General features: G+C 44.3%; 1 protein-coding gene across 1 annotated transcript in view; it reads left to right on the top strand.

The window, feature by feature from the left end:
- The window catches only part of PARP14 (poly(ADP-ribose) polymerase family member 14), a 44207-nt gene continuing 16578 nt past the window's right edge, over positions 1–27629 (top strand). The window contains exons 1-24 of the mRNA XM_082311482.1: positions 1–214; positions 327–433; positions 513–546; positions 1455–1529; positions 2304–2501; positions 3570–3830; positions 5806–6042; positions 6924–9166; positions 10538–10771; positions 11053–11274; positions 12302–12392; positions 13360–13509; positions 14031–14093; positions 15146–15313; positions 16193–16399; positions 16499–17092; positions 18240–18385; positions 18938–19112; positions 19337–19623; positions 21698–21911; positions 22974–23113; positions 23205–23238; positions 25450–25710; positions 26323–26559. Coding sequence (XP_082167608.1) covers positions 16–214; positions 327–433; positions 513–546; positions 1455–1529; positions 2304–2501; positions 3570–3830; positions 5806–6042; positions 6924–9166; positions 10538–10771; positions 11053–11274; positions 12302–12392; positions 13360–13509; positions 14031–14093; positions 15146–15313; positions 16193–16399; positions 16499–17092; positions 18240–18385; positions 18938–19112; positions 19337–19623; positions 21698–21911; positions 22974–23113; positions 23205–23238; positions 25450–25710; positions 26323–26559 — 6577 coding nt within the window. The 5' untranslated portion in view covers positions 1–15. The remainder of the gene's footprint in view (positions 215–326; positions 434–512; positions 547–1454; positions 1530–2303; positions 2502–3569; positions 3831–5805; positions 6043–6923; positions 9167–10537; positions 10772–11052; positions 11275–12301; positions 12393–13359; positions 13510–14030; positions 14094–15145; positions 15314–16192; positions 16400–16498; positions 17093–18239; positions 18386–18937; positions 19113–19336; positions 19624–21697; positions 21912–22973; positions 23114–23204; positions 23239–25449; positions 25711–26322; positions 26560–27629) is intronic.

Here is a 27629-nt window from a genome sequence, read left to right as displayed (position 1 = left end):
GACGTCGAGGCGGCCATGGCGGGGCAGCGGCCGGCCGCCTTCCCGCTGCTGGTGCGCGGCGACTGGGGCGCCGCCGAGCCGCCGCCCGCCCTGAGGAAGAAGCTGCTCTGCTACTTCCAGAGCCAGAAGCGCTCGGGCGGCGGCGAGTGCGAGCTGCGGGCCGGCCCCGGCCCCGGCGGCGGGAGCCTCCTCGTCTGCTTCGCCCAGCCCGAGGGTGAGCGGCCGGGGCGGGCGGGGAGGGGGGAGGTATTGGCCGCTGCCCGCGTTTTGGGGGGGGGCGGCCGCCGCCGCCGCCGCCCCCTGACCGGTGCCTGTCGTGTTGGCAGTGAGGCGGCGGGTGCTCGACCGACGGGTCCATGAGCTCGACTGGGGGCCCCGAGGGCGGCTGTCGCTGCTGGTCACCGAGCTGCCCGCGGACGGCGACCCGGCACAGGTGAGGCGGGCGGCGCCGGGCGGGGAGCGGCGGGCGAGCGGGGCCGTGGGTAACCGCTCTCCTCTCGTTGCCCTTCCAGGAGCCGGGCCGGGCCGGCGGGGCCCAGGAGCCAGGTAGGGTCTGCGTGAGGCGCGGTGCGGGGCTTCAACGCCGGCCTCAGCCCTGCGGGGCCGGGGCTCCGGGCCTGGCGCACCCCGCAGCTGGGCGCTGCCCGGGGAGGCCGGGCGGGGGGAGCGGGGGGCCGCGGGGAGGCGGCGGAGACCGGTCACCCAGCCGCCGGCTCGTCGGGTGCTTCAGCTGTGCCCTTTCTTTTTCCTTCCCCCTCCAGCACTCGCCTTCATCTTTTAAACCACAAAATTCACTTAATTCGTAAAGTAAACTGCAAAGCACGTGTAAAAACTGAACGAACCAACTTTCTGTGCAGGTTTTGTGGCCAGATTTTGCTAATCACACATAGCACGCTCGTCTCCACGCGCCAGCTACCTATTTGTGCTGCTGCGGGCGGCACGCAGGTGAAGACTGAGGGCGCAGGCTGGAAAAGCAGGCTGACGGCTATTACTGTTATCTTTTGATTTCCAATTTAGCCATATTCCTTATTGTTTTAAACTAGGAGGTAGAGAGGTCGTGCAGAGTCAGAATACATCACAACAGGTGCTTTTACAGAGGTGCCTGGTTTCTAAAGGCGCTTCCCTCCAGAGGAGGGGTGTCCTCGACAGACCTCTCGCTCGACGGCACGGTTTTTGTGTGAGGATAGTGCTGGGAGGACCTGGTCACAGCGGTTCACGCAGCATGACTGTGTTTGGTTTTGGACATTATGCCTGAGGCTTTTTTGAGCTTAAAGGATGTTTCTGTAACCACATTCAACATACGGTTTGAAAAAAGGAGTATATGGAAGTCTGTGATTCTGGCAGTGTCAAATGAAACTAAATTCAAGCTGTGTTAGGTCCTGGGTCTACAAGAGTGTGACCTCTTTCTTCTTGAAGTGCGCAGTAACTGAGAAAGCATTATCATTTATTTCTAGTTAACGAACCCCAGGCGTCTCTTCCCACCTGCCAGAATAAGGAGGCTTCTGTGTGCACTCAGCAGGAAAAGACAGGTAAGCGTGCTGCTTATCAAGCACAGAGCAGTGTATTCTTGCTTCACTGGTTTTCATTGACCTTTATGCTGCAATAGTGCCCTGGTCACCTGGGTGGTTTGTGGTGTTTGGCTAATATAGTGTAGAAATCATGATCTCGGGCTAAAACAAATAAATATATTTCTTTCTTTGTATGAGTCCCTTTAGGAAACTCCTCACTTGACTGGTGCCTCAGACAGGTCAGTCCCTTAGGGAGAGTATGCAGGGGATGCTGGCCTTTGTTCCGGGTGAGGCTGTCCCTTCCCGGGCCTTCCCAGCTACCACCAGCCCTGCCAGGGTGACCTGTGGTAGAACATCCGTAGCCGCGTGCCCCGGGTACACCTCGGCTCCTGGGGCAGCCAGCACGTGTAGGCCCACGGTGACCCACGGCAATGGCTGGAACTGTAAATGGAGAGAGCGCATAGACGGAAGAGTGACGATTCCCCTCATCGCGGGTTTGTGAAGAAGCTTTCATAGCCGTTACTTCTGCTGTCCTTGCCTGGTGATGAATGGAAGCCTTTTCTCCTCACCTGTTGATACGACAACTCACGCTAGTGATATGCTCAGCTTGTTTGGGATTTAAAGGCTGTTGTGGAAAAAAAAAAACCCTACCTGGATTACTGTTTATTTGCCTGTTCTTTTCCCTGATCTTATCTGTGATCTGAACAAAAAGTGGTGTGAAAGCTTGGAAGATAATAAGCTTGGTTTTTTTCTTAACTTTTGCTTAAGGCATCAGGGTGTGATCTTTCATTACAGAATCATGTGAGAAATTGGAAGCAGAAAAAGCAACTGCTACAAAATCTGTCATAGTAGTAACCACTGCCTCTGGGGAGGAAATAGAAGAGGAGATTGTGGAAATGTACTTTGAAAATAAAAAGAAGTCCGGGGGGGGACCCATCGAGTCCTGCATCAAAAAGGATCAGGAAATAATCATCACCTTTCAGGATGAGGAAGGTACGGTCATATCGTACTATATGTACTAATATTTATATTACTAAAGCTCCCTTTTAAAAATAGGCCTTTGCTGGTGCCGGATCTCTTTGTGGGCGTTGCTTCAGCAGAAATGGCGTATTATTCCCAAAGAGTGACAGGATGTAAAAGGAGCAAATGTGCCTGTCTGCCCAATGCAGATGTGGGTTTCTGACAGCGTTTATAATAACGCACAGGGAAAGAAGTGGTTCTCTAGACCTGTCCCAAATGCTTGATCGAGGCTCACAGAGAATAGTGCAGGAGAAATGATGTCGGGAGCACCGCAGAATAAGTAAGCTTTAATTCTAGTTCAGGAGACTGGATAAAGCATAGTACAGTATTAACTGCAGATCATAAGTAAATATTATTTTGTTGTATTTTCTTTCATATTAATTTCAATTGCCAGGGTTTTGGAGATTGGGAGGAAAAGAGGTAGTAAATATTATGTATTTGTAAGACGGAGAGGTGAATGCTTACCTCTGTGGAGAAAATGATTTTAAAGTAGCCTCAATTTATCCGTACTTTTCCTATGTTTTCCTCTACACTCAAGTGCTGTTGGGTACCTGTTAGCGTGTGAAGGATGTATGCAAAAAGAGGAAGCTGTTTATACAGGAGAAGTAGTTAAATGTATTTAAATATTTAACAGTCAAATATAGCTAAATAGTTAATAGTTAAATATTTGTTAAATACACAAGATAAAGAGGATGGAAAACCCTTTCTTTATTTGCTGTTTATTAGGTGTTACTAATCTGGAGGACAGTTTCTTTCACTTGAGAGCAGTAGAAAGGAGGTAGCACTTACCTCAAAATAACTTTTTTTTTTTTTTTTTTTTTCTTTCCCCTTTGGGGAGACTGGGGACATGTAGATCATAGAGTAGCTTTTATATCCCGACTCTAACTTTTGGTGTAGTTTTGCCTTATTTCCATTTCTTCTGTGATACGAGAAAATATGGATGGCCAGATTTTTAAAGTAGAGTGTAATTTAACATGTTGCTCTGCTGTGGCAGGAGGGGAAGGAGAGATGACATCTTTGTTTGTTTTCCTGTGGAACTAGATGCCCAAGAAGTTTTGCGAAGGAAGCATCACTCTCTGAAGAAAATTGATCTGTTCGTGAAGCCATGGCAAGCAGAGGACTCCCAAGGATCCCTGCCTTCCACCATAGTTGTGCTTGAAAATGTGCAGGAGACAGTAAAAGACTGCATGATAATTATGCTGGTAGAGAACATCAGTGGCTTGTCAGAGGATGACGGTGACTTCAGTGTGGAAATGATACCTGAAATACGTGCTGCTGTAGTTACTTTTACTGGAAATATTGGTAAGAAGGCGTCAGAGTTGTGGATCTTTTTCTATTAGCTACTTGTGTGCGTGAGGGAGACTAAGCAGGAAATGTATGTTTTCTGTCATAGGTTTAAGGTCTAATCTGATATTGCATCATTTTAAACGACGATTTACTCTGCTAAAGTTAATGACATACCTTTTATCTGTAAGGTATAGAGGCCAGTGCGAGTCAGAAGAGGGCTAGCTCTGATTTGGATAGTAAACAGAACAGGCAGGACTAAAAACACACTATAACTTTATACAAGCAGCAAAAGGACGTACTCAGTCTTAGAACAGATCGATGATAAAGGCTCTCCTTGCCAAAAGGTGTTACATATGGAGAAAGTTCATATGGATTTGAGGGAAAATTGAACAAGTATGTGGAACAGAGCTTTTTAAGGTTATTAAATAGCAAGCATTTTAAGGTTATTAAATAGCAAGCATTTTAAAGCTATTAAATAGCAAGCATCAGGCTTGGGAAATCTACTGTAACAGACTGAAGGCTGGCAGAGCATTAGGGAAGGAGCATCTTCTTACAGCTGTTCTCCAGATAGCTGCCGCGGCCATTGCTGGAGACAGGACAGTGGGCTGGCTGGACGGTGGGATGCTGAGGCAAGTCCAGCTGTCCGTATGCAGAGTGGCAGCTACGTGAAGCATGGAATTAACACCGTATGGTTTGCTTGACGCTGCAGTACCAACTAGCTGTTAAGCTACTGTGCGCCCACTGGTTTATTTTTTTGGGGTTTTTTTTTAGTGTGTTTGATACCATACACTTTCTCTTCTGCCTCATTAGTGATTGATGACAAAAGCATCTTCTGGGTGATGGAGAAATGTCTGCTCCTGCTTCTCACCAGTGAGAGGCTGGGGGGACTTCCTGGTTCCTGCCAAGATTTACGGTTGATATTATTAACAAGTGCCATCCCAGGACATGGGCAACAGTCAGTGGCATGATAAGACCAGATTTAGAAACCGTGTAAGCCAATGCCATAGCTGATGTTGTAGAGATAACAGCACCCTGTTACCAGAACTGAATTAAACTGACAGCGGTGAACTGGTCCCAGGATTCTTTGAGTGCTGCTGCGCTTGAGTCCTTTTAGGGACAAGGTGATTTTACATGTGCTTGGTTCTGGGTGAGGAGGCGGGACAGGAAAGAAGAGAGAATTCTGTCTTTTGTGTGGAAAAATTCTAACCATCTTTAGAAGGAAGAATGCGGTGAAAACAAGTTATGTGCCACTTTGAATCGGCATCATGGGCATAGTTGTATTACCAGTAACACGCAAGAATGAAGTTGCTCAGCAATCTTAAAGTTGTGAAGGGATTTGTCCATGATATAACTAAACCTAAGAAGTGTTTAGTCTCTGAGAAGGCGTAGGGTTTTCTGCTTTAGAAGTCAGAAATTATTTGCGCCTCATGTCGTGGTCCAGTCCCAAATTTTTGGTGTAGCCTTTAGGAAATAAGTAGATCCTTTAAAAACTTCATTGTGTGTTTGCCTGACAGACGTAAAAGTGACTTGACCGTCTTTTACTGTGATGATAATGGGGGGAAAGATAGCCAAAACCAGAATGTGTTTATCGTAAAACTCAAAGAATCCAAATTTGAACTGTTGACTTATGTCTAATTAGTTTTGTGTAAAGCCATAGCCCAAAGATGAACCTGATCTTATTTTCTTTTGGGGTTAAAGAGACCCAGTGCTACTCAGTGGGAAAACCAGTGACAAATTCTGGCTACGGTAGTTGTAGTCAACAATTGTGATCAACCATGTGGTGAATACTAGGTGACAGATACTGAACATGCGGAAAGAAGTAGCTTTGCAGGCACCTCTGAGTTGACAGATGCTTTGTAATTCAGTGCTTTTGGTCAATGCACACAGCGACAGGCTGCTAACATCATAGTAGAAAAGCGAGCTACTAGTTTGATCTTTTTTTTTTTTTTTTTTTTTCCTCCTTCTTTTTTCTTCTCCCTTCTCTTTCTAGCTACAGGGGAATTTGCTAAAAAGCTTAATCAAAACCACAGAGCAAAGCAACAAAATATTACTGCACGGTGCCTTGAGGTAACAAAAAGCATTAGGGCTGAAAATATACCACCTAACACATCCAGTGACTATATCACCGTCTACTTTGAAAATAAGAAGAACGGAGGTGCACAAGTGGTGGATGTTCAGCAGCTGCCTGATGAAGATGCAGCTATCGTTACATTCAGTGACCATAAAGGTAATGCAGAAATGCAAACCCCTTATTTCTTTGAGATCCTTTCACTTAAAGACCAAAGCATGGTTTCTAGAGAAATGCCTGCTTTGCCCTCGTAAAAGAGCAGATCTGGTGCTTGGTCAACAGCTCTCTGCTGACTGGAGTGCAAGCTTGTTTTGGACCAGCTGGGAATGAGGCATAGAATTTTTTCCTTTTTATGCACAGTTTATTTCACCCAGGCCTTGATCATTATAGAGTTCAAGTTACAGTTTGAGTTCCATAGAGAAAGCGCAGCCCCACGCAGTGCAGGAGGCTTCTTCCCCACCGCCCGCCACCAGCTGCCCCGTGGCAATGTGTGCTGTCTGGCTCATCTGAGGACAATTTCTTGGACAGCTTTTTGGCCGGAGAACAGGTGCTGTGGCTTGTCCAGCCAGTGACAGAAACATGAGTGTCTGTGAAAGGTGGAGGGCAAGGGGGAAGCTGGAGGCATTGCGGTGAAGGGCAGAGCTGAAGGGAAGCTGAAGAAAATAGATGCTCTTTTTGGGGGAAATGGAGGAGGTGTGATTTGATACTGCTGTGTAACAGCCCAGGCAGCTACTGAGTTGGGCACTTCAAGTACAGCATATAACAGAAGTGGGGGCAGAGACAGTGCTGTGCATGCCTCCTCCTGGAGGTGGACGGTGTTGGTTCGTAACTGTCTCTACCTTAGATTTTTGGCATTTAAAACCAGTAACTATTGAATAATTTGAAATTATTTCTCTCTGGGAAGGGGGGAAAATTAATGTAAAATTATTCTTAGACATAACAAAGATTATTATGTAGAAAACAAATTACACCCCCCCTCCGATGATCTTTGTCTTTAAGTGCTAGCATTAATTGTTTGGGTTTTTGTTTGTTCTTTTTAGATGTAATCAATATCTTGGCAAAGCAGCATTCACTCAACAAAACACCGATCTCTGTCTATCCTTACTACATCTCACTGGGAACGGCTCTATATGGAAAGGAAGGGCCACAAATAAAGAAGCCAGATCCAATTACAGTGCCCCTGGATCCATACATCTGGTATTACTTGCAGAGAAATAATAGGCTAACTGAGGCAATAAGTTGTGAAATGGCGAAGTGTAATTGTGAGCTAACGTGGCCTGAACCCCGCTGCACAGACCCGAAAGTTACTTTGTGTCCTTCAGCTATTTTGTCTGAGCAGAAGAGATTAGTATCTCGATTGATCAAGACATGGAATAAAAATGCTTCCACAGCATTTTCACATAGCATATCGAAGTACAAGGCAATTAAATGTCAAGTAAGCTCAGAGGTGTGGGAAGCCATTAGAAACAGTTTTACCCATGATGAAGTTCTGATAATCCCATGTATTTCCAAGGATTTACTTGTTCTAGTAGGTGAAAAAGAAGTTGTGGAGAATGTTGAACAAGAACTGAAGTTTCTGATAGAAAAGGCCACCAGAGAAATTGAAAGAGAAAAGCAAAGAACTGAACAAGTAGTGGTAATGAGTCCAGGGGAATACGCACTTGTACAGAGTACTGGTCTTGAAGAAAAAATTCGTACGGAGTTCCCAGCCCTGCAGATAACTTATGATCATTTGCAGAAGATAATTAACCTATGTGGAGTGCCTGAGGAAGTTTATAAAGTAAAAGGGGAAATGTTAGATAATATACGCAAAATGGCAAAGAAAACAGTGAATATCCACCCTTATATTTTCCAGTTTTTAGAGCATATTGATAATGAAACCCTGTCACAGAGCCTGTTTATGTCAAAACAAATTAGTGCCTTTTATGAGCTTGGCACAGAAGCTATCATCTTGAAAGGGAGCGCTCCCGAAGATCTCCTAAAAGCAGAAGAAGAAATAAAGAAGGAACTGGAGTACAAAATCATTACTTTGGAGGATGAGTCAGTCCTCCAGAAGAAGGAATGGAGTATGCTCACCAAGCGAAACTGCTCTAATGAAGCTGTAAGAGTCACTCAGGCAGAGAGTCAGGTCATCGTGGCTGGTTGTTCTCAAGCAGTAGCAAAAGCCTTTGAGGAACTTTTTAACTTTGTAGAGGAAAACACGCAAGTACAAAAAGTCATCGGAGGAAAGCCCATGGCAGTCGTAATCTTTTTTGAGAAAGAGAAGACCAATGTTTGGGGTGACTTACAGAATAAAGGTGTGAAAGTTGACTTTAGCACACAGCAGAAACGTAGAGTTATATCCTTGAGTGGGCCGAGAAGTGAAGTGATGAAGGGAGTCACCTTAGTTGAGCAAATTCTGTCTGGCCTGCATTATAAGCGCGTGGTAATTAGCGAGCCAGGAGCCAAGTCATATTTCGAAGAACGAGAACACTTTTTTGCTGCCACTGTGAAACAGGACTTTAAGTGCCTAGTCAGGCTGGAAGAGCAGTCAGAGGAACAGCAAGAACACAGTAATATAGACCAGCCCTATAAGCAAGTGACTATAGATGGAATTGTAATAGCGGTTTATAAAGCTGACATGAGCACTCATCCTGTTGATGTTATGGTAAATGCATCTAATGAAGAGTTAAAACACAGCGGTGGCCTTGCTGAGGCACTGTTAAAAGCGGCTGGTCCAGAGCTGCAACAGGAGTGCGATGAGCTGGTGAGGAAGAACGGGAGTTTGCAGCCTGGGTGCGCAGTCATCACGGGCGCTGGGAAGCTCCCCTGCAAGAATGTCATTCATGCTGTCGGGCCCAGGTGGAGGAAGGATGAAGCAGAAAAGTGCGTGTACTTGTTAAGAAAGACAGTGAAGAAAAGTCTGCAACTAGCCGAAACTTTTAATCATTGTTCCATAGCTCTACCTGCTATAAGTGGAGGGATTTTTGGCTTCCCACTGGAACTGTGTACATATTCAATTGTATCCTCCATTAAGGAGACCTTGGAAGAATCCATGGGGGACAGCAGCTTGAAGGAGGTTCATCTCGTGGATATTGCACAGAATAACGTTCAGGCTTTCACCAAGGCACTGGGAGAAGTGTTTTCAGATTCTTCACCTTCCTTCAGGTCACTGCATCAGACCAGTACAGTTCAACAGCCTAAGAAAAGCAAAATTACTCAGAATAGCGAGAAGTTCCCATTGGTAACAACTGAGGAAGGTCTTGACATCGTGCTGAAAAAAGGAAGCATTGAAGATGCTACAGTAAGTGTTTTAAATTATCTGCTTTTAAGATATCAAGTGGGTTTTTTTTTGTTTGCAAAAACAAAAACCAACCAACATTAGACCATCATCTGTAATTAGCAATGTAACATGTTTGGTATGTTACGAAATTGGCTATCGCTGCCGATAATAAGAATTGCTATGAGATGACTGTCGTCCGTGATAGCTGCAGATGGCTGTGCAGCACTGTATTTTGTCATCTGCTGACAGAGAGGCACACAGATCCCTGTGGTGCACAGTGCATTACAATTTAGCAAAAGCAACTGGGGTCAGCAGGAATGGTTCTGGGCTCCGCCCCCACCTTGCTGGGCAGGAATCACATGCATGCAGCACTGACCTTCCCAGAAATCCTAATTATAAGAGTGTGGTACTAGCACAAAAGCAAAAGAGGGTGCTCAGAGTCGGTTAACGCGAGTACCCTGCTGTGTGAGAGTGGCTGGGCTGCTTCCAGATTCACTGTGGTCCTGAGGCAGCACAGACGTGCAGGTCTGAGCCCTGGGCCCGCAGCCAGTCTGGTTCTCCCCGCCTCTGTAGGATATTGGACTGGGGAACTATTACCCATTATGCAACTGATGATGCACACAACATGCAGTCGCTATTGCATTTCCTGTGGAGAACCACCTTCACTAATCGATTTCCAGTTGCCTCCAGTATTGAATTGCTGTTAGCTGGCTGATAGCTGCTTTACTGGGATCACTGATACTGGAAGCAACTCCTTTCAGAACCCTTGCCATAGCGGCCAGCAAATCCTTTCAGGAGTGGATGCCTCCCACAGCTCCTCCAGTTGGTCAGGGCAGAATATACGTTAAAATACGTATAGAGGTCCTTCCTGAGGAGCTGCTTGACACAACGTTCATAGCCCTTTGTGTTTCCCTCCCTTATAACTTACTGCCTTTCTCACTTCTTTCTCCATAGCTTTCTTCCAGTCTTGTTTGTTTTCAGCTTCTCCTTTTTCTCAGGACCACTCATGTATGGAAGGTCTTCCTTACCTCAGTGAACACAGATTTTTGGTCTGCGAGCTTCTCTTAGAGAACAAACTTCATAAACGTTTTTCAAATGGAGGTAGAATGAGTAGACCAGGAATGCAGAGTTTTAACTTTCTCCTGTCGGCTTGAAATTAATTTCACTGTTAACTCAGCTGTTGTGTTGCCACGGGCAGGCTCATGGTATTAGAACTGAGCATAACTTTTCTGGTTTATTCCAAAATTTTGTTCGCTCTCAGATTGCTGTCGCCAACATTTACTTTGTAAATTAGCAGGCAGGCTGTATTTGATTAATCGGAGCGAAATTTAAACTTGATACTTAAAAGACTTGATACTTAAAAGCTAAAGTTTTTGCTTGCGTGTTTTTCAGACAGACATTATTGTCATCAGTGTTGCCAAGGATCTCCAGCTTGATAAAGGGCCACTCTCTAAAGCTTTGCTAACCAAGGCAGGACCAATGCTTCAGACAGGCTTAAAAGAAGAAGGCCTAGCGAAAACACCTGAGGAAGGATCTGTGTTGAAAACAAAAAGTTACAATCTAGGTTGCAGTTTTGTGCTTCACGCTGTCGTGCCTGCGTGGTCCCAGACACGCGCATCTCAAAAGGTATAAGGGTTTTTATTTGCCTGAACTCTAATTTGGCTGGGCTTTATAGTGGGTTGAATGCAACTTCCCCTTTGAAATGAGGGACAGTTTCATAGGAGATGAGAGAGTTTGGGCTGTTCTTTTTTAGCGGTGTGGCTAATCCCTTGTTGCCTAATATATTCCATGTGATGTATGCAATTATTGTTTTTTAATACCAAGAGATAGCTAAAAGGGAAAGTGCTATATTGCGCATACCGGAAGAAATTACTTTCGGTAATCGAAAAAATAATTGTGCTTTACAGGTCTTGGGTGACATCATCACAAAATGCCTGCAGATTGCTGAGGAACTATCTTTAAAGTCAATTACTTTCCCAGCCATTGGGACAGGGAATTTAGGATTCCCAAGGTCTGTTGTCGCTAAATTACTGTTTGACAAAGTGTTTGAATTCAGTAGTAAAAATGGAGTAAATTCTCTTGAGGAAGTTCACTTTCTGTTGCATCCAAAAGACACAGCTAATATTCAGGTGAGTTACCATGTTTTTCTGTCTCTGCTATATGCTGGTTTATTTGGGTCTGTCTCATGATACTTGGCTATCTGGTGATCTCTAAAGAATCTGCAGGGTGCTTGTTCTTATACTAATGAAGTAGTTTGCTACTTACCTGTACTGAAAGTTCTCTTTTTGGTTCTACCCCTCATGGTGATCTGCCTGTCCTGTACAGCCCTGGGACCTTCCTGTCCTTCTCTGTTCACTGGCAATAATTACAGATGAAAGTGTAATTACTCTTTACCTCATCAACTCACCTAATTCTTCAGTACATAGGACTTGCCTACAGATAAATTTGCTGCAACTCCTGCATGGATGCCTTCGCTCTTGGAAAAAGGAGTCCTTTCAAGGGAGTGCTAGTGTCTTTTTAGGAAGAATAATTATGCTAGGATTGCTGTGCTGGTAAACTTCTCCCGTAGAAACATATCAGTACCCTGCATCCCCCTTTCTTCAGTATCACATTAGCACAAATTTTCTATATCTGTGCTCAAGTTACTCATTTCACGCGAGTCTCTCAAAAGAGAGCAGTCATGCTGTGAATCAATGTCCAAATAAGTGTTTCTGCCTCTGGTGACTTCTGTTATTTTGTGCAGTAGGTAATACATTTTGAAAGGCTAAACTTGAAGGCTGCTGCGCTAAAGCTTGAGCTATTGTACAGAGAGAAGGGTGGCATTAGCTGCAAGACTTGAGTTAGAGCGTAAACTACCCGCTCCGTGTAAGGGTGCCGTCTGTTAATGCATCCCTCTGGAATGGTAACTAGGGCTTTGACTTAGTTATTTATCAATTCTGTCTGATATTTATCAGTTCTGTCTGTTGCTCACACTGAACGACCTTGCTTTCTGAGAGCAGCAGCGTGTCAGGCTTGCCATCAGCATTATGGCAGATGGTATGAAGTAATTTGCGTTAAGCTCTTTCTAAATGTTTTTTAACTTTAATTTTTAAGCCTTTATTTCTACTGTGTAATCTGAAGACGTCTACAGGGGTTGACTGTAATTTCCTTCTCTAGGAATTTTCAGATGAACTTGAGAACAGATGTGGAAATACTGTAGATACTAAAGTGCAGAAGACTTCTTCAAATAAGGCTAGCCAAGGCACAGGTAAGCTTGTTTCACAGGAGTTGTGTGCCTAGTGGATTTTTTTTTATTCTTTTAAATATTCCAGGCAATGCATTCATTATGGATGTTTAGATATTTGTTTGGTGAGCACTGTCATTCCCAAAGTCAAAGTAACAGTTGAAATGGCTGCTGAAAAGGCAGCATATATTGTATTTCCAAGCTGAGTGTCTGTAATGTCTGAAACAGCGTTGGAGATGCTAAGAAAAAAAATGGACCTGTGATTCATTATCTGGATAGTGCCCCTGCAAATCAGGACAGCAGAAGCTATCATGTGCCAAGCACACAAGCAGGGCTTTTTCTTTTATTGCTACAGTACTTGATTAGATCGTGAACAGGTCCGTGTCTTCCTATGTCCTGGGAAGGCAGGTGAGTTCCTGGTTATATGTCTTAAAGTGACCTCTTTGGAATACTCTTAAATCTTTTACACGTTCAGATGAATAGCAAAACCAAACTGAAATAGCTTTGGTGTTATCCAGCCTAATGGAACTGCAGTGTGTAGAAAATGAGTTATATGGTGAAAACTTCACCATGTTTTTACAAATAACGCATAGGTAAAAAGTTCCTGTCATGCAGTAGAGAACCTGCCTGAAAGCTCTGTGAGACAGAGGAGCAAGGGAGTGTCACTTGGAAAGTTCACTGCTCTCTTACCTTGGAGTTTCACAAAGGCTTATATAGTAAAATGTCACAAAGTAGTGTCCGTATACCTGGTGTGCAGCAAAACAAGTTTTTTCTGCCATCTCAGCATGAATAGCAATGATGGGAATAGGTGAAGGTTGATCAGAGACTCCTGTGAGAAGGAATGATTTTCAGTTAAGGCGGCAGGAGTCCTCTTCACTGGCTGAGTCTGGAGGCAAACTGTGGTCTCTGTAGGCATTGCACCCATGAGCAAGTCCCTCATCTCTTACCTCATTGCTCCCTTCTGCTCAGGGTCTGTATTTCTTTCCTGCAGCTTCCTCTGGTGCCTCTTCAAGCCCAGCACAGAATGTACATGAAATGACGATTGGCTCCATCGTGTTCCGGGTGGCGGAAGGCGATATTACCAAGGAAGTGGGAGATGTCATTGTAAACATAACAAACCAAACGTTCAACCTCAAAACAGGTATTTTATGTGGTATTATGTGTGAAAACAGTATGTGTGGTTGGAAGAGCTGGATAAGAAGAATAGGAAGTATTTTTTTCAGTGTTTCAAACCCTTTTGTTTCACACTGTGGTTTCTGTTTTGCTTCTTAGGGTGCAAAAGCTCAATTAGGAAATGTCTGAAACTTTCTTTTTCTTGATAATCTATGTTACAGGATGGCATGTTTAAGACTTGCAGAAAAGGAAACTAATAATTTCAAATTTTTTGTAGAATCTTTTTATAGAACATCTCTTGGACTAAAGGAGAAGACAAACCTCAATGTGGTTTTGACCTCAGTGAAACTTATTCGGTATTTTAGACATCACTTTGAATTGAAAAGCATAAGCCTAAAATTTAGGCAACGGTGCTTTTCAGTTATAGCCTTTACTGTTATCAGGATTGAGATATGTTAGATATTATGTGGTATGCAGTTCTGCCTCAGATGGGACTTTAACGGTATTAACAGTAATAACAGTGGATTCGTATGCCCCTTCTCATTTAAGGTGTCTCTAGAGCAATTCTGACCGGTGCTGGAAAAGCAGTTGAAGATGAATGTGCTCAACTAGGTATGGTACAAGGTTTCTGACTTCCTTTCTGAAGGTGTTCATGCATGGCAGGAAATCTGTTGGAATACTTCCTCAGTGCCTACTGTACATCCATCTGTATTACGCACTGTATTACATCAGCTAGTTTTTAATCAGTTAATGTGGTATTTGTAAAACGTCTAATGAGGGAAGGAAAAGAAAAATCTTCAAGAAGAGAGGGCTTCTAAGCATATGTAAAGAACTAAATCTATTCATTATTGCATCCTCTTATTCCAATAAAGCCTTCCATGACAAAAACAAATTGAGTCTACATTGAACAGAGCCACGAGCAAGGGATGATGTTGGCAGAAATGTTAATAGAGAAGCCATACCTCACTGGAAGCAACTGTCTACCTGCAACTCCTTTTGTTGTTTCTGAATGAGAAAACGTTTGCTGTTGGCTTAACTAGCAACCCACTACCACATCCTCTGTGTGACCAAGAGGGAAAACTAGTGAAGCTGGGTTCCTGCCTCAGAAGAGGCATTTATTTGTATACCAAATCCAGCTAGTGAACAGCAAATATAATGAATGGGGAGTAAGGATGGACGAGTATGTGGCTTAAAACCCCACAAAATAAGGGAAGTGGGAAAGACGCTGGTGTGGAGGTCAGCTTGGAAGACCAACCAAAGGAAAAGAATTATGTGGAGGAGATAAGAGGTAAACCTCTCTTGCGCAGGCCAAGAGGGTAATTCAGGCTCGGCAGCCTGAGGGTAGATGGCATGCTCGTGTGTGCGTGAAGACAGAGTGTAGTACTAGTCTGCATGAAGTTCTCCAAGTCTGCAGAGCAAACTTGACAAATAAAGGCACACACAAAATTTATTTGCCAAACGAGGCAAATACTTTACAAACATAAAATGAATCCTTGTGACTTGAAAGTGAAAATAGAGAGAGGAGGTTGCACAGTTTGTGGAAGGAGACTTGAAGCTTATCCTGGGGCATATTTGTCATCATTTCTTATCTCCTAATGAGGATTAGTACACATCTATATTGTGGATAATTGTTGATTGATTACGTTCTCCTACTTACATTTCAGCCTCACAACCTAACAAGAGCTATATCACCACCCAAGCAGGAAACCTGCCATGCAAAAAAATAATTCATTTTGTTGCCCAAGATGATATCAAGATGATAGTCTCCAAAGTGCTTCAGGAGTGTGAATTACAGCAGTACACCTCTGTCACCTTCCCAGCAATTGGAACAGGTTTGTGTCTCCCTTTTGAAATGAGTTCAGTGCATGTGATTCTGCAGATCTCAGGGTTCAAACGATGAGTTTGATTTATCTGGAGGGTTTATTCTTTGGTAAAAATGTAGTCAGAAGCTGCAGACTTTAAAACTGTTCTTAGAAGTTTATGAAGGCCTAGAAAGCTTCAGTCCTTGCAGTCAGCTAGTATATAGAGTATGAGTGCTCTAGAGCTGACACTTCCTTGCTAACAGGAATTCAAAGGTATGTCTATATTTCCTGGAGAACCATAAATATTTGTTATAGCAGTCTGATAGGTGTGGGCAGCTCATCGGAGAATATCCAGGGAGCTACTTTACATTGCTGAAATCAGTAGATGATGCAGTTCTGGCTAGCAGCCGCACAAATAGGGCTGATACGGATGGAATGTGAACCTGTCAAAAAGGCCAGACTGTCCCTTTTTCTTCTCTTGCTATTTTCAGTTAGTTCAGTAGAAATCCCTAGAGTCAGAGAGTCCAGAAGTGGGCCCTGTGCATGCAGGGACCTCTTGCATGAATAAAACTGGACTTGCTTTTTGAGGAAAGAGTTGGCTACTGGGCCATTGAGTGTCAGGACTGTGGCCTATTAGGTAACCAAGCCATATCATCTACATCATAACCTGATCAGTCACCATGTCAACAGAAGTAAACTTCCATTTTTCCCTTGCTGGAAAGGTGCTCTCGAACCTCCTTTTCCTGATAAATAGAAACCTTTCCTAATTGCCAGCCTGAAGTTATTTCTGACCGGCTTATGATCCAAGTGATTGTGGGTATGTTCATAGCTGTTCTTTTAAAGATGTTTTAACCATTTGTAACAGTTATTAATGCTTTTTAAAGGAAAAATGTTTATAACTTGTTTCAGGTGAGGCAGGCCGTGATCCAGCTGTAGTAGCTGACGACATGATAGATGCAGTAACTGACTTTGCAAAAAGTAACTCTGCTCCATCTGTGAAAACCATTAAAGTTGTCATCTTTCAGCCACATCTCATAAGTGTGTTCCATACAAGCATGCAGAAAAGAGAAAGTCGTATTAAAAGAAAACCCAAATCATTGATTTCCAAGTTCATGTGTAAGTAGATGTCACTTAAATACAGGTTATAGATCAATCTGTTTAGTACCAGCTGATAATGGTTAATATTAATTACAACATTTGTGTATTTCAATGTAGCATACTGGAGCTCTGAGAAATGTTCGCCAAAGGAAAAAACCAAAGCCATTATGGAAAAGAAAATTGAGGAGGCTGTTGTGCAGATTTGTGGTGAAAACAAAAAGAAAGTGGAAGAAGCCGAAAACTGGTTGAAAAGTGCAATTTTAAAGGAACAGTTTCAAACAGAAATCATGGATGAGTCTATCTCTCATTTCGGTGAAGCGGAGAGTGAGGAATTGCGTGACCTACAAAAGAAATTAAAAATCTCTCTTTATTGGAATAGTACCTCTATTCGAATTTCAGGTGTTGAGAAAGATGTCTGGATTGCTTATTCAACTGTTCAAAAAATGATCCACAGGGTAAAAGCTGCTAAACAGGAAGAGATCAGGGCAGAACTTTTACGAAACTTAATTGAGTGGAAATATTTTGAAAAGGATTCCTATGTGGCCTTTGACAGTCTCACAAATATGCACTTGGAAAATGCTTTCATGGCAAGGCAGAAAGATATTTCAGTCATCATTGATGAGAAAAAATACACAGTGAATACAGAAGCTAGGTATGCTGTGGATGACCAAGGAAACCGTACAGCCGTTATACGTGTTGATAAATCTGAAGGTAGGTAAAAGCGTCTTGACAGACTGACGTTCCCACGTTAAAACCAGGTTATATCCAGCCTCTTAAGAGTAAGAAATGGTAAGAATATGCAAAATAGTGTTAGGAGCTTTGTGCAGGTCCATTTCTGGAGAATGTAGAAAGGAACTGAATTGGGAAACAAAAATAAAAGAATCCTTCAGTTATTTAATTTTTTTTTTAAATGTAGGTAGTGCATTCTGAGGTTCTTAACAGACTTACTAACAATAATTAGGTGTTTGTAGCAATTGTCATGCTAGGTCTCAGCTCATTTCTGTTCTTGAAATGCACCCTCTTCCATTTGCTTCTGGTCCTTTACAATATAAGGAGCTACGTTTTTCTTATTTATCCATACAGGACTTTGCCCAGTGTATTACTTTTCTTTGTCCTGCTGTGACTCTGTTTTACAGGGGCACGTTTTATATCTTATTGGGAACAACTTTTTTTTTGTCCACTTAACACCTGAAAGTGAATGTAGACAGGTTTAAGTAACTGTGCAGCTCCCAGTGCCTTAGTAATTCCTCCTGCACATATTTTCAGATTTTTATTTTTTGTTCTCTTACCAAAAAAGTCACCTCTAATTGAGGGAACCTATAATGCTGGATGTCTGTAGCATATTCATCAGTCAGTGTTACTGTTTGACAATGCAGCTAGATACTAGGCCTCGCATGAAATGAGAAGGGAAGAAAGGGAAGACTTCTGCTTTTCAGATGGAGAGTATATTCTCGAACTTTTTAATTAAAAACCTTCGTTGTTCAGATGCTTTGCTCCTAGTCTCCTAGTTGATGAGAATTAACTACTCGGGTAAATCTGCATTTGCTCCATGTCCTTGAAAACTTGATTTGCAGGGAAAGCTACTGGTAAAAGATGTTGCAAAGGATCCCTCTTCAGCTGTGAAGAACAGATTTGTCTAGAACTACCAATTTAGGCACATCAATTTCCAGTGCAGTGGAAAACTAGAAACTACAACGCCCTAATCCTCTGGTAAAAGACCCATGGAATGCTCCTGGCTGACAAAGACCAGTAAGCACTAGTGATAAGCTAGATGTAGGGCTTTTAGAAAGGTTTGTAGCTGGGCATATTTCATTTTAAGCAGAGGATTTGGGGAAATACGATTACGTTTCTTCTGCAGATCAAGAGTCAACAGTGCTCCCTGCAACGTGGGACGATATGCAAAACCAGCGACTCAAATTAGTGGAACTAAAACCAGAAACAAGAGAATATAGAGATGTGCAGGAAAGGTTTCTGAAGACCTGTAACTCATTAAAAATCGTAAAGGTAAAAGCACGTCATCATTTCTGAGCATAAATACTTTGATAGCAAGTGATGAAGAATATTAATAACAATGGAAAAATAAATTCCACTGGGGTTTCTGAAGTTGGACAAGTCTTTATGGCTGTCACTAACTTTAATCAGCATCAGTTTAATGTTGCAATTGAAGTATTTGGAACAACTCTGAAGCAGTCACTTCTTCAGCACCAAGGGAGAGTGTTTTTTCTTTAAATCTTTTGTGCTGTAGTAGAGCGCAGCATGTGCTCACTTAAGCCATGCGTGCTTCGCAGGCAGGCATGTCATCTGTGCCTCAGAAACCTGTGAAACTGGCCTGTGTTGTCTCCCATGGAGCGTTTCTGTCATGTTTTGGGCTGGGTTCTGCTGTCCATCATGCCAAAGTTTGGAGTGATTTGACTAACTTATTTCATAATCTGGTATCCATGCATTGGAGCTAGGGGGAGAATCGTGGAAGCAGATTGAATTGTTGATACACTAATGTTTTTCATGACAGCAACCTACCTACTTTCTTTCTTTCTGTCTTACTTTCAAATTTTGAAGATTGAAAGGGTACAGAACCCATTTTTTTGGAAGGCCTACCAAATAAAAAAGCGTGACATGGATAACAAAAATGGCAACAGAAATAATGAGAGGCTTCTGTTTCATGGGACAAGTAAGGAGTCATTAACCTTAATTAACAACCAAGGATTTAACCGGAGCTATGCTGGAATGCACGGTAACGTACATTTCAAAACAACTCTTGTTTTCCTGAATAGGGCTGGGGCTGATCTGCCATGCCACCTGTGTAGTCCTGCCTTGTATTCAAAATTATTTGTTTTGTTAAATCTCCCTATTGCAAATAAAAAGAAAAATTGTCAAGAGATTCACAGGCTCTGAAGATGGCAGATAAGTGATTGCTGCTACTGAAATGCTCACGACCATTTGTTTTTCTGACTACAGCTGCAAACTTTGGAAATGGAACATACTTTGCTGTTAACGCCAGCTATTCTGCCAGCGACATCTACTCTAAACCAGATGCGTATGGGAAGAAGTACATGTACTTGGCTCGAGTCCTCGTTGGAGAGTATGGTCAGGGGACAAAAGGATCAATTACTCCAGCAGCAAAAAACGCTAGTAACTCTATAGATCTGTTTGATAGTTCAACTGACAACGTGAACCAGCCATCCATGTTTGTCATATTTAATGACATTCAAGCTTACCCAGAATACCTTATCACTTTCACTAAATAAGCATTTTGATTGCAGCCAAGATTGTACATCTTTCAGTCTTTGTGTAGGACAGAAACGCTTATAACAAAATACACAACAAAAACAATAAATAGTTTTATCAAATTTAATTTCTGAAAGCTTGTTTATATTTAAGCAACCTCTGGCAATTTCTGGTAGCGCAGAAACAGACTGCTTGTTTACACTCGCATATTTAACACTTGAGCTCAATATTGTACTGAAAACCGCTGTTAGATTCCGTGTCAAGCCTTTACTCCGCTTAGCCTTTCTCCCCAGCCTTATGGCCATCCCAGTCGCACTAGGAAGCGGGGAGTGCTGGCGGGCGGTTGGAAGGGATCTTCTTTGTTGAAGATCAATGTTACATTTCTGATGGCTTCTGTAAATGACAGTCTGCATCATGAATACAGTGGCTTTCAATAAATGAACTAATTGTAGTTAATGGTTTGTGTTTGTTTAAACCTCTCCGGACGCTCAGCATTGGTTTTCAATCACTGACCTTCAATGAACTTGGTGTCTCAAATACAGATTTGCTCGGTTTTAATACAATAACCGTCCCTAGCAGGTTAATAAGAGGTTGTACGGAAGGTTATAGAAGTTGCCTGAGTTATTTATACGAGACAGGAAAGTAAATTTTGAGGATGTGTTTGTGTTGTCATATACCAGCTGCAGCAACCTTCCTGCGATCTTAAGGAGAAATGAATAGAGCAAAGAAAAGCAGAGAGGGGTTTGGGGGGTTGCCAAGGCTTAAATAAACAGATTATCTCAAAGGGATGATCATTAACAAGTCAAAGTTCAGAGCTCCATGTTGGAGGGGGGAAGCAAAGCAACATCTTTGTAGCATGCTGACAGAATTAAAAAATGTGCCTCTCCCAGCCTTAGATATCGTAAGATCTTCCAGTGAAAAAGCAGAGTGGGGCAGCACCTCCACATTCTAAAAATCCTTGACCCCTCAACCTTCTTATTTGGTTGGATGATTAAGAGAAAAATCTCCCAATACTTTAAAGTTTTACCGTGGGTTGGTAAGTCCATATGAGCAATAATCACTGCAGGGTAAACATTGCCGAGGGACGTGTTTTCTAGGGAAGGTGGTGTGAGATAACGCGAACCTGCAAGCACCTTGGCAGCGGTTCATTCGCACCCCACCCCATCGCTCCCTCTGCAACAGGGCTGGAACCGCTCGCTTTGGCTTTTTTGCTTTCAATTCTGTCAGTTTTCTAACTGCTGAAAAATGCTGACTGTCGAATTCCTAGTGCTTGAAATCAAGATAGGGGCGTGGGGGTCAGAAGTCTTAAGTTTTGCTTTTAAAATAACTAGACTTAATCGATCCCTGTAACACATACACGTGGTCACCGGCGTGACGGGAGCCGCAGGTGACGGCACGGGGTGGTTCACAGTGGCCGGCGGGCCGCTGGTACCGCTCCAAGCGGTCTCTCCGGGAGACAGCAACGCGCCGCTTCTCAGCTTCTCCGTCGCCACAAGAAGCTGTGGAGACCGAGGTGTTTTTTTCACCGGTGCTTGCATTTCAGGTGCCACGGGCATCGAGCACGGGGCAGAAACCTGTAGCACTGGGCTCTGTGCAGGCGATGAGGGAAAGACGCTGCTTCTCCAGACGAGTTTATTATAATTGAAAGACAAGGGAGGAGCTGGAAGAGTACAAGGGGACTTCATTCCTCCAGCAGCGCGATGGGCTTCCAGCTCCCAGCACGGGGAGGGAGAGGACATTTTGTAACGTGGAGGGAGCGCCTGAGGCGGCTTTGGGTGTTTTAGGAAATTCTGGTGGGAAAAGGAGCGTAAGGGCGTAGGTGTGAAGCTGGGACCGGGGGGTCCGGGCAGCCGGCCGCCTGGGGCGGGTGAGGAGAAGCCGGCTTGGGGCAGCTGCGTCGCGACAGACGGCAGCGGAGGAGGCGGGAGAGGCGGGGGTCCCGTCCTGGCGCAGCGCCCGCCTCGGCCCTCGCTCCTCGCTCCTCCGCCAGTCCCGGGCCCCGCCGGCTGCCGGGAAAGGCCGCGGCCGCCCCGCCCCGCCCCGCCGCGCCGGGAAACGAAAGCGAAAGGCAGCGGGGACGGGAGCTGGGAGAGGAGCCGGGCGGCCATGGCGGGGCAGCGGCCGGCCGCCTTCCCGCTGCTGGTGCGCGGCGACTGGGGCGCCGCCGAGCCGCCGCCCGCCCTGAGGAAGAAGCTGCTCTGCTACTTCCAGAGCCAGAAGCGCTCGGGCGGCGGCGAGTGCGAGCTGCGGGCCGGCCCCGGCCCCGGCGGCGGGAGCCTCCTCGTCTGCTTCGCCCAGCCCGAGGGTGAGCGGCCGGGGCGGGGGCCGGGGTGAGGGGGTCCGGCGGGGGCCGGGCCGCTGGGTCCGGGGGTCGCCGCGGCCGAGGGCTGCCCGCCGTCCCGCGGGCGGAGGGCCCGCAGGCAGGTGAGTCCTGCGGAGCGAGCCTGCGGTGAGTTAACGCACAAGTCGTAACCTTCTGCCGGTTAAAATGTATACACTGACCTAATTGTTGCACGTGATGTCATATATACTGCCTAGTATGTAATATACAAATCTATAGTATGTAATGTGTCATATACATCCCGTAATATGCAATATGGAATAGATAATGCGTGTTTGCTTAACGTATATGCTTAAATTCGGTGCTTAGTACTAGCCTCTAGATTGCATTTTGAATAACTCTGGGCTATAATTTAATACATATATCCTACCAGGGATATAGACATATATTAATTTTGATGCACGGTAGTATGCTCTAGATTGCACCTGGAATAATAAAGCTTATGTTACTGTAACTTATTATATATTGTAGTTACAGATATATATTAAAATATGACACATATAACGTGCATGTATTTGTATAAACTTGCAGCAAGGTGGAAAGCATTTAGCGGCAGTTGCGTTAAATGTATACATATACATGCATGTACATGTGTGTGCATAAAGACATACATATATATACTTCTCTTTTTTGCCTTATCATGCTTCCCAGCTGCTGACTCGCCCAGCGGGTAAGTTCGGCCTCAAGCCATTCTCCTGGCTGGAAGAGGGTGTGCAAGGCAGGGGGCCGGTACCGGGACCCTCGTGCTGCAGCCCCAGCGCGGGGCTGCCCGCTGGACACCAGCCAGCAAACGTGTGGTGGAGCTTCGCTTTGCATCTCTAGTGGGTTTTTTTTTGTGGAAATAATATCCTCTGCTGTTCTTCCATTTCTTTTCCAGAGGAAAGCCTCGTGTGTGCTGTGTTAGCGTTACAAGTTTAAAGCTCTTTCGTTTTATGGGACGGTATAGTGTAATGGTGGAAAAGTGCTGTGTAATCTAAAGTTGTATTTCTATTCAGATTGTCACTGAGGTTTTTTGGTTTTCTTTAGTGAAGAAGCGAGTTCTTGAGAGAGAGTCTCATAAGCTGCTTTTGGGAGAAAAAAGAGAACTGAAGTTGATTGTCACAGAACCTGAAACGGCACTAGCTGCTGAAGAGGAGGAATATAAAGAAAAATTAGTTCCCACAAAGGTGAATAAAAATGTTAATCCTAACCAGAGCCTTGAAGTAGTGGTGAGAGTGTCAAATCAGTCACTGATGTTTTGCTTTCATTTTATTTTAGGCTCTGGATGCCACAAGCAATCTTCAAACAGAAGGTAAAATGTTATCCATCGCTCTGTGTGCTGATTTTTCATAAAACAAAAATGTTGGTGCTTTTCTCCCCACACAGCTCCAGTTCTGTGGGGAGCTGTGCTGGAAGTTTCTGAGTTTGGCAGCCTGACTCGGGTGATACAGGGAAAGATGTCTGGCCAGCAACACCGTAGACTTGATCACCAAGAATGGAGTTCACCTTGCCAGACTTAGACCGCGTGCCTGGTTTTAGCTTCTGAAATATCGTTTTTAATCAGAGGCGCATCTCCAGAGAGGGATTTAGTTCCCTTATCTTGCATAACTGCTCTAAGATAAGATCTGTATAGAAACACCTAGATTGAAGGTCTTAATCCCAGGCCTGGTGCCTCTGTGCTCCCTACAGTTAGGAGGGTCGGTAAAGGCAAGTGGTGCATCTCCCCAGTACCTCAGTGACTTTGGTTAGGGCCTCTTTCGACAATATTCTGCTAAGCTTCATGATTCAAAAAGCGATCTAGAAAACATTACTGCACAGCCAAATATACCCATATCCGTGAAGAGTAAATTCTCACCCCCAAGACAGACCCATTAATCAGGAAGTCCTTCAGTGATTACCGCCATATCTTTTCCTTGCTGTGTGAAGTCTTGTTCAGTGCCGTTTTGTGTGGTTTTCCTCCTTTCAAAAGTGGGTACTCAAAGTTGTCATCTACTATTTTTTAGTTATACTGGAGAGGACCCTGAAAATCTCCAGATGCTGCTTTTAATTGCTTTATTGGGTCAGCCTAGCTTTTGGTTTTCGCTTTTTCGTACTTTCTTCATTAGACATAGCGGAGCAGATGATTCAAGTCGGCGATCTAGAAATTAACAACTAGCGTCTGTAGAGCTATGGCTTCTGCCGTGATTTCTTTTGTTTTCTTCTTGCCAGGCTTACGCTGGTAGGCCTTGAAAAGCAGCTGTCTTCTGTAAACGTTATGGGTTTGGTATCAGTTGTTGTACCTCAGGAGAGCTCGTAAGCCCGGCGAGCGGGCAGAGCCAGCCTGTTCGTGCTGCCGCCTGCTCCAGCCTTCCCGCCCCGCGCCTCTGTCTCTCTCCTTGGGGCTGCCCCCACAGCCGGCCTGTTGGGCGCTGCCCCAGGATTTGGGGATTTTGGGGTGTTCTTGAGGAAAAGCAAGCAGAGACCTTACCCCCACACCCCGCCTCAGGTGTACAACTGCTCCGCCGAGCTCCTCTCCCCTCAGTCGTACCTGTCCTCTGCCGTGGCCAGAGATGGTGGCCCTGGAGGTTTACACTGAGGGCGGTGAGCACCAGGGTTTCATTCAGTGCTCGTCTCCCCGCCATGGTGCAGGGATGTACTGGTTTACCAAACTGAGAGGGGCTTATGCTTGTGTTTTTTGGGGCAAGGTGGGGAGAGCTGCCTTTGTTTGAGTGTGGCCATCTTGAGCACCCTGGGGTGCCCGTTGGCCTGTGCCAGTCCCCTGCCACGTTGCAGTTCTCTGTGGCCGCCATTTTCCATGACTTGTTGGACAGTTGTGTCTCCACATACCTGACACTTTCAGTTTGCTCAGGCATGCGGAGGAGCATGTTGTTCCTGTTAGGAGGTTCTCTCCTGCCTCCACCCTCATCTGTCTGCAAAGCTGGGGATGTGCCACTGAACTTCTGGGGTACTTGGTGGCACCCCCGTTATATTTTCTATCCACAAAATTTTGTTGCATGCCCACCAGCCGCCTTTGCACGTGGGTCCTTCGGTGCTGTCATGCCGCGCTGATGGCATGGCACAGTGGTCATCAGGAGGCATTGCATCGAGTAGTGCAGAGCTACTGGTGGCCTATGGTGCCTGTGGATGTCCCGAGCTCTGTTCGGGCTTGTTACGCCTGCACCCAGGCTAAGAAACAGATGCAGAGGCTGCAGGGTCTCTCACAACCCTTACCAACGCCTGAGCAGCTGTGGCCAATTATCTCAATGGATTTTATTTTATTTTATTTATGTCTCTGACCCGGAGGCCTTGGACTTGTTTACTTATGACTGTTTTTGTGCCACCGAAGAAGCTGCCTGCAGCCCTGCAGAATATCACATCTGGGCTGTTCTGGATCCCAAAATGTCCCCAGGTACCCTGCAGAATTTGATTGGTTAGATGATCTCTTTTCTGGGGAAAGGAAAGGAGAGAAAGGGTAAGGAAAATCTGCTTATTCCAGAAAACGTGTACCAATATATCATGCGGCTTATTTCTCTTTCTGTTGAAGATGATGCAGAAGCCTTGCAGAAAGCAGAGAGTTTTGTTCCAAACAGTGAACTCCAGGAGGAAGCCGGCTCTGCAGAGAACATCACAGAAAAGTCCGCAGAGACCTCACCTTCGGTGGTGTTTGAAAACATACAAGAATGCAGTCCAAAATGCTTACGTATGCTGTTGGAGAACATCAGTGGCCTGACAGTAGATGATGACTTCACCGTGGAAGTGATACCCGAAATAAATGTTGCCGTAGCTACCTTTATAAAAAGTATCGGTAAGACAGGATGAACATCATCATTCATTGCCATGTATGTGCATGAATAACAGCTTTTAGAGCTTGATTTCTCTCCCGTTAGAGATTCAGACAGTTTTAAAAAAGTACCTGGACTGTAGTCTCTCGAGAAAGATGCAAGTCTTATATACAGCTCCATGAAAATGCCTGTGATGCAAATGTTACATGGAAAAAAGAAAATTGTGGCATCTTCATTAATTGAAATTGGATGAGAATGTTTCGTTGCCTCTATCTTATTTTGGGTTGGTTAGAGAAGAATTAGAAGCGGACCGAGTGTGGAGATGAGTTCTGCAAATTGATGAAGTATATAAAGTCTCCATTTGAGAAGAAAGCGACACAGTGAGAAGTGCTTAGTTTATACAAGAGATGAATAAGAGGGGAACAGAGACGTGGTGGTAGTGAATAGCAGAGAGTAACATGGCTGTGTGCATTTCCCCATATTTATTACAACACAGAGTTATTTGGCACCAAAGACAGTTTTGCTCCAAATGCAAAGAGCAGTAGACTCAGCTCATTTCTCTGCCAGAAGTGATAGCCAGGGCTGATAATGACCCAGGAAAACACGGTCAGTTCATACTGCTCTTCTCTTTACAGATACTGAAGAATTTGTCAAAAAATGTTCACAAAACAAGAGAATTAAAAAATTCAAAGTCACTGCCAGGCTTCTTGAATTGACCCAGAGCATCAAGGCTGAAAACATACCGGCCAGCGTTTCCACAGACTACATCACCGTTTACTTTGAGAGCGCACGGAACGGGGGCGGGCCGGTGTCAGACGTCCAGCTCTTCCCTGAGGAGAACTCGGCCATCATTACTTTCTGTGATCGCAAAGGTAACGCTGTCCTTCGCCTGACCAAAGTGCTCTCAGGCAGAGGGTCTGAAAGAAAATTACTGCAATCTGGGCACTAGAGAAGCCTGACTTGCTGTTGCTAAAGCCAGTGTGCACTGTCCTGTTCCTGGGAAGTGATCTGGATTTAGAAATACTGCTGCATGTCTAGGGTTTCACAACCTCTGCTTTTTTTATGTTGCCAGAGGTTCAGTTGAATACCTGCTTTGTGCATGGGTTTTTCCCACTGATGTTTTCTCCCCATTTACAGAGGTTTTTATCTGCAATACAACATTAATTGTACTTACAGGAAGCAGGATCTATCAATGACTTCAGCTTTCACGGTTAGCTTTCAGAAACTAATTAAGGTCAAATATCTTCATCATCAGGGAAGAACAGAGCTGAAGAGCAATCTTGTTACTATCCCTTGTGTTGAATCACTGTCCCGTTTTTGTGCTAGTGCAACCTCTAGTAAATATATCTGTGTCAGGAGTCTCCTGGCTTAGTAAATTATTAATTAAAGATATCTGTCAGGTGATTGTTTTTCTTCTGACTCTCACAATTTGCTTGAGAATATTTTGTACATTAAGTTAGTATGTAATTTGGATCATTGTAATGTGATTTTAAGTCCCTGTCAACGTTATAATTCCTTTCCTTTGTCTGTTCCAACTGAAATGGTGTAAAAAAACAAACAAACAAACAAACAAACAAAAAAACCAAAACCAAAACTAAAAATGCACTGGCACAAAGAGTTTTATTTTAAGTTGAGAGTAAGGAGCATTTCATAGTAGCACCTTGATATGGCCCTGCTCTGTGGTGAGGTTTCCTTAGGAAATGAGAGCAAGGTGTAGCTGTACAGGCAAATACAGGCACAAGCATATTTACCAAACTGGCTGGACCCAAACCTCTTATCTTGTCTCCTACAGAGTGGTTTGGAAATCAGAAAGACATAAAAATAGATCTTTCAAATGGGAAAAAAAAAAATTTTATTCAATGTAATAGTTCTAAGAACAGAGTCATTTGCTTGATTTGAAGTTAATGACATATGTGTGTTTGTATGTATGTGTGCTAACTCT

Source organism: Platalea leucorodia (assembly GCF_965183815.1).
Source record: "Platalea leucorodia genome assembly, chromosome: 5".
Lineage (NCBI taxonomy): Eukaryota > Metazoa > Chordata > Aves > Pelecaniformes > Threskiornithidae > Platalea > Platalea leucorodia.
Note: the sequence above shows the minus strand (reverse complement) of the source record. Positions and strands in the feature narration are given on the sequence as shown.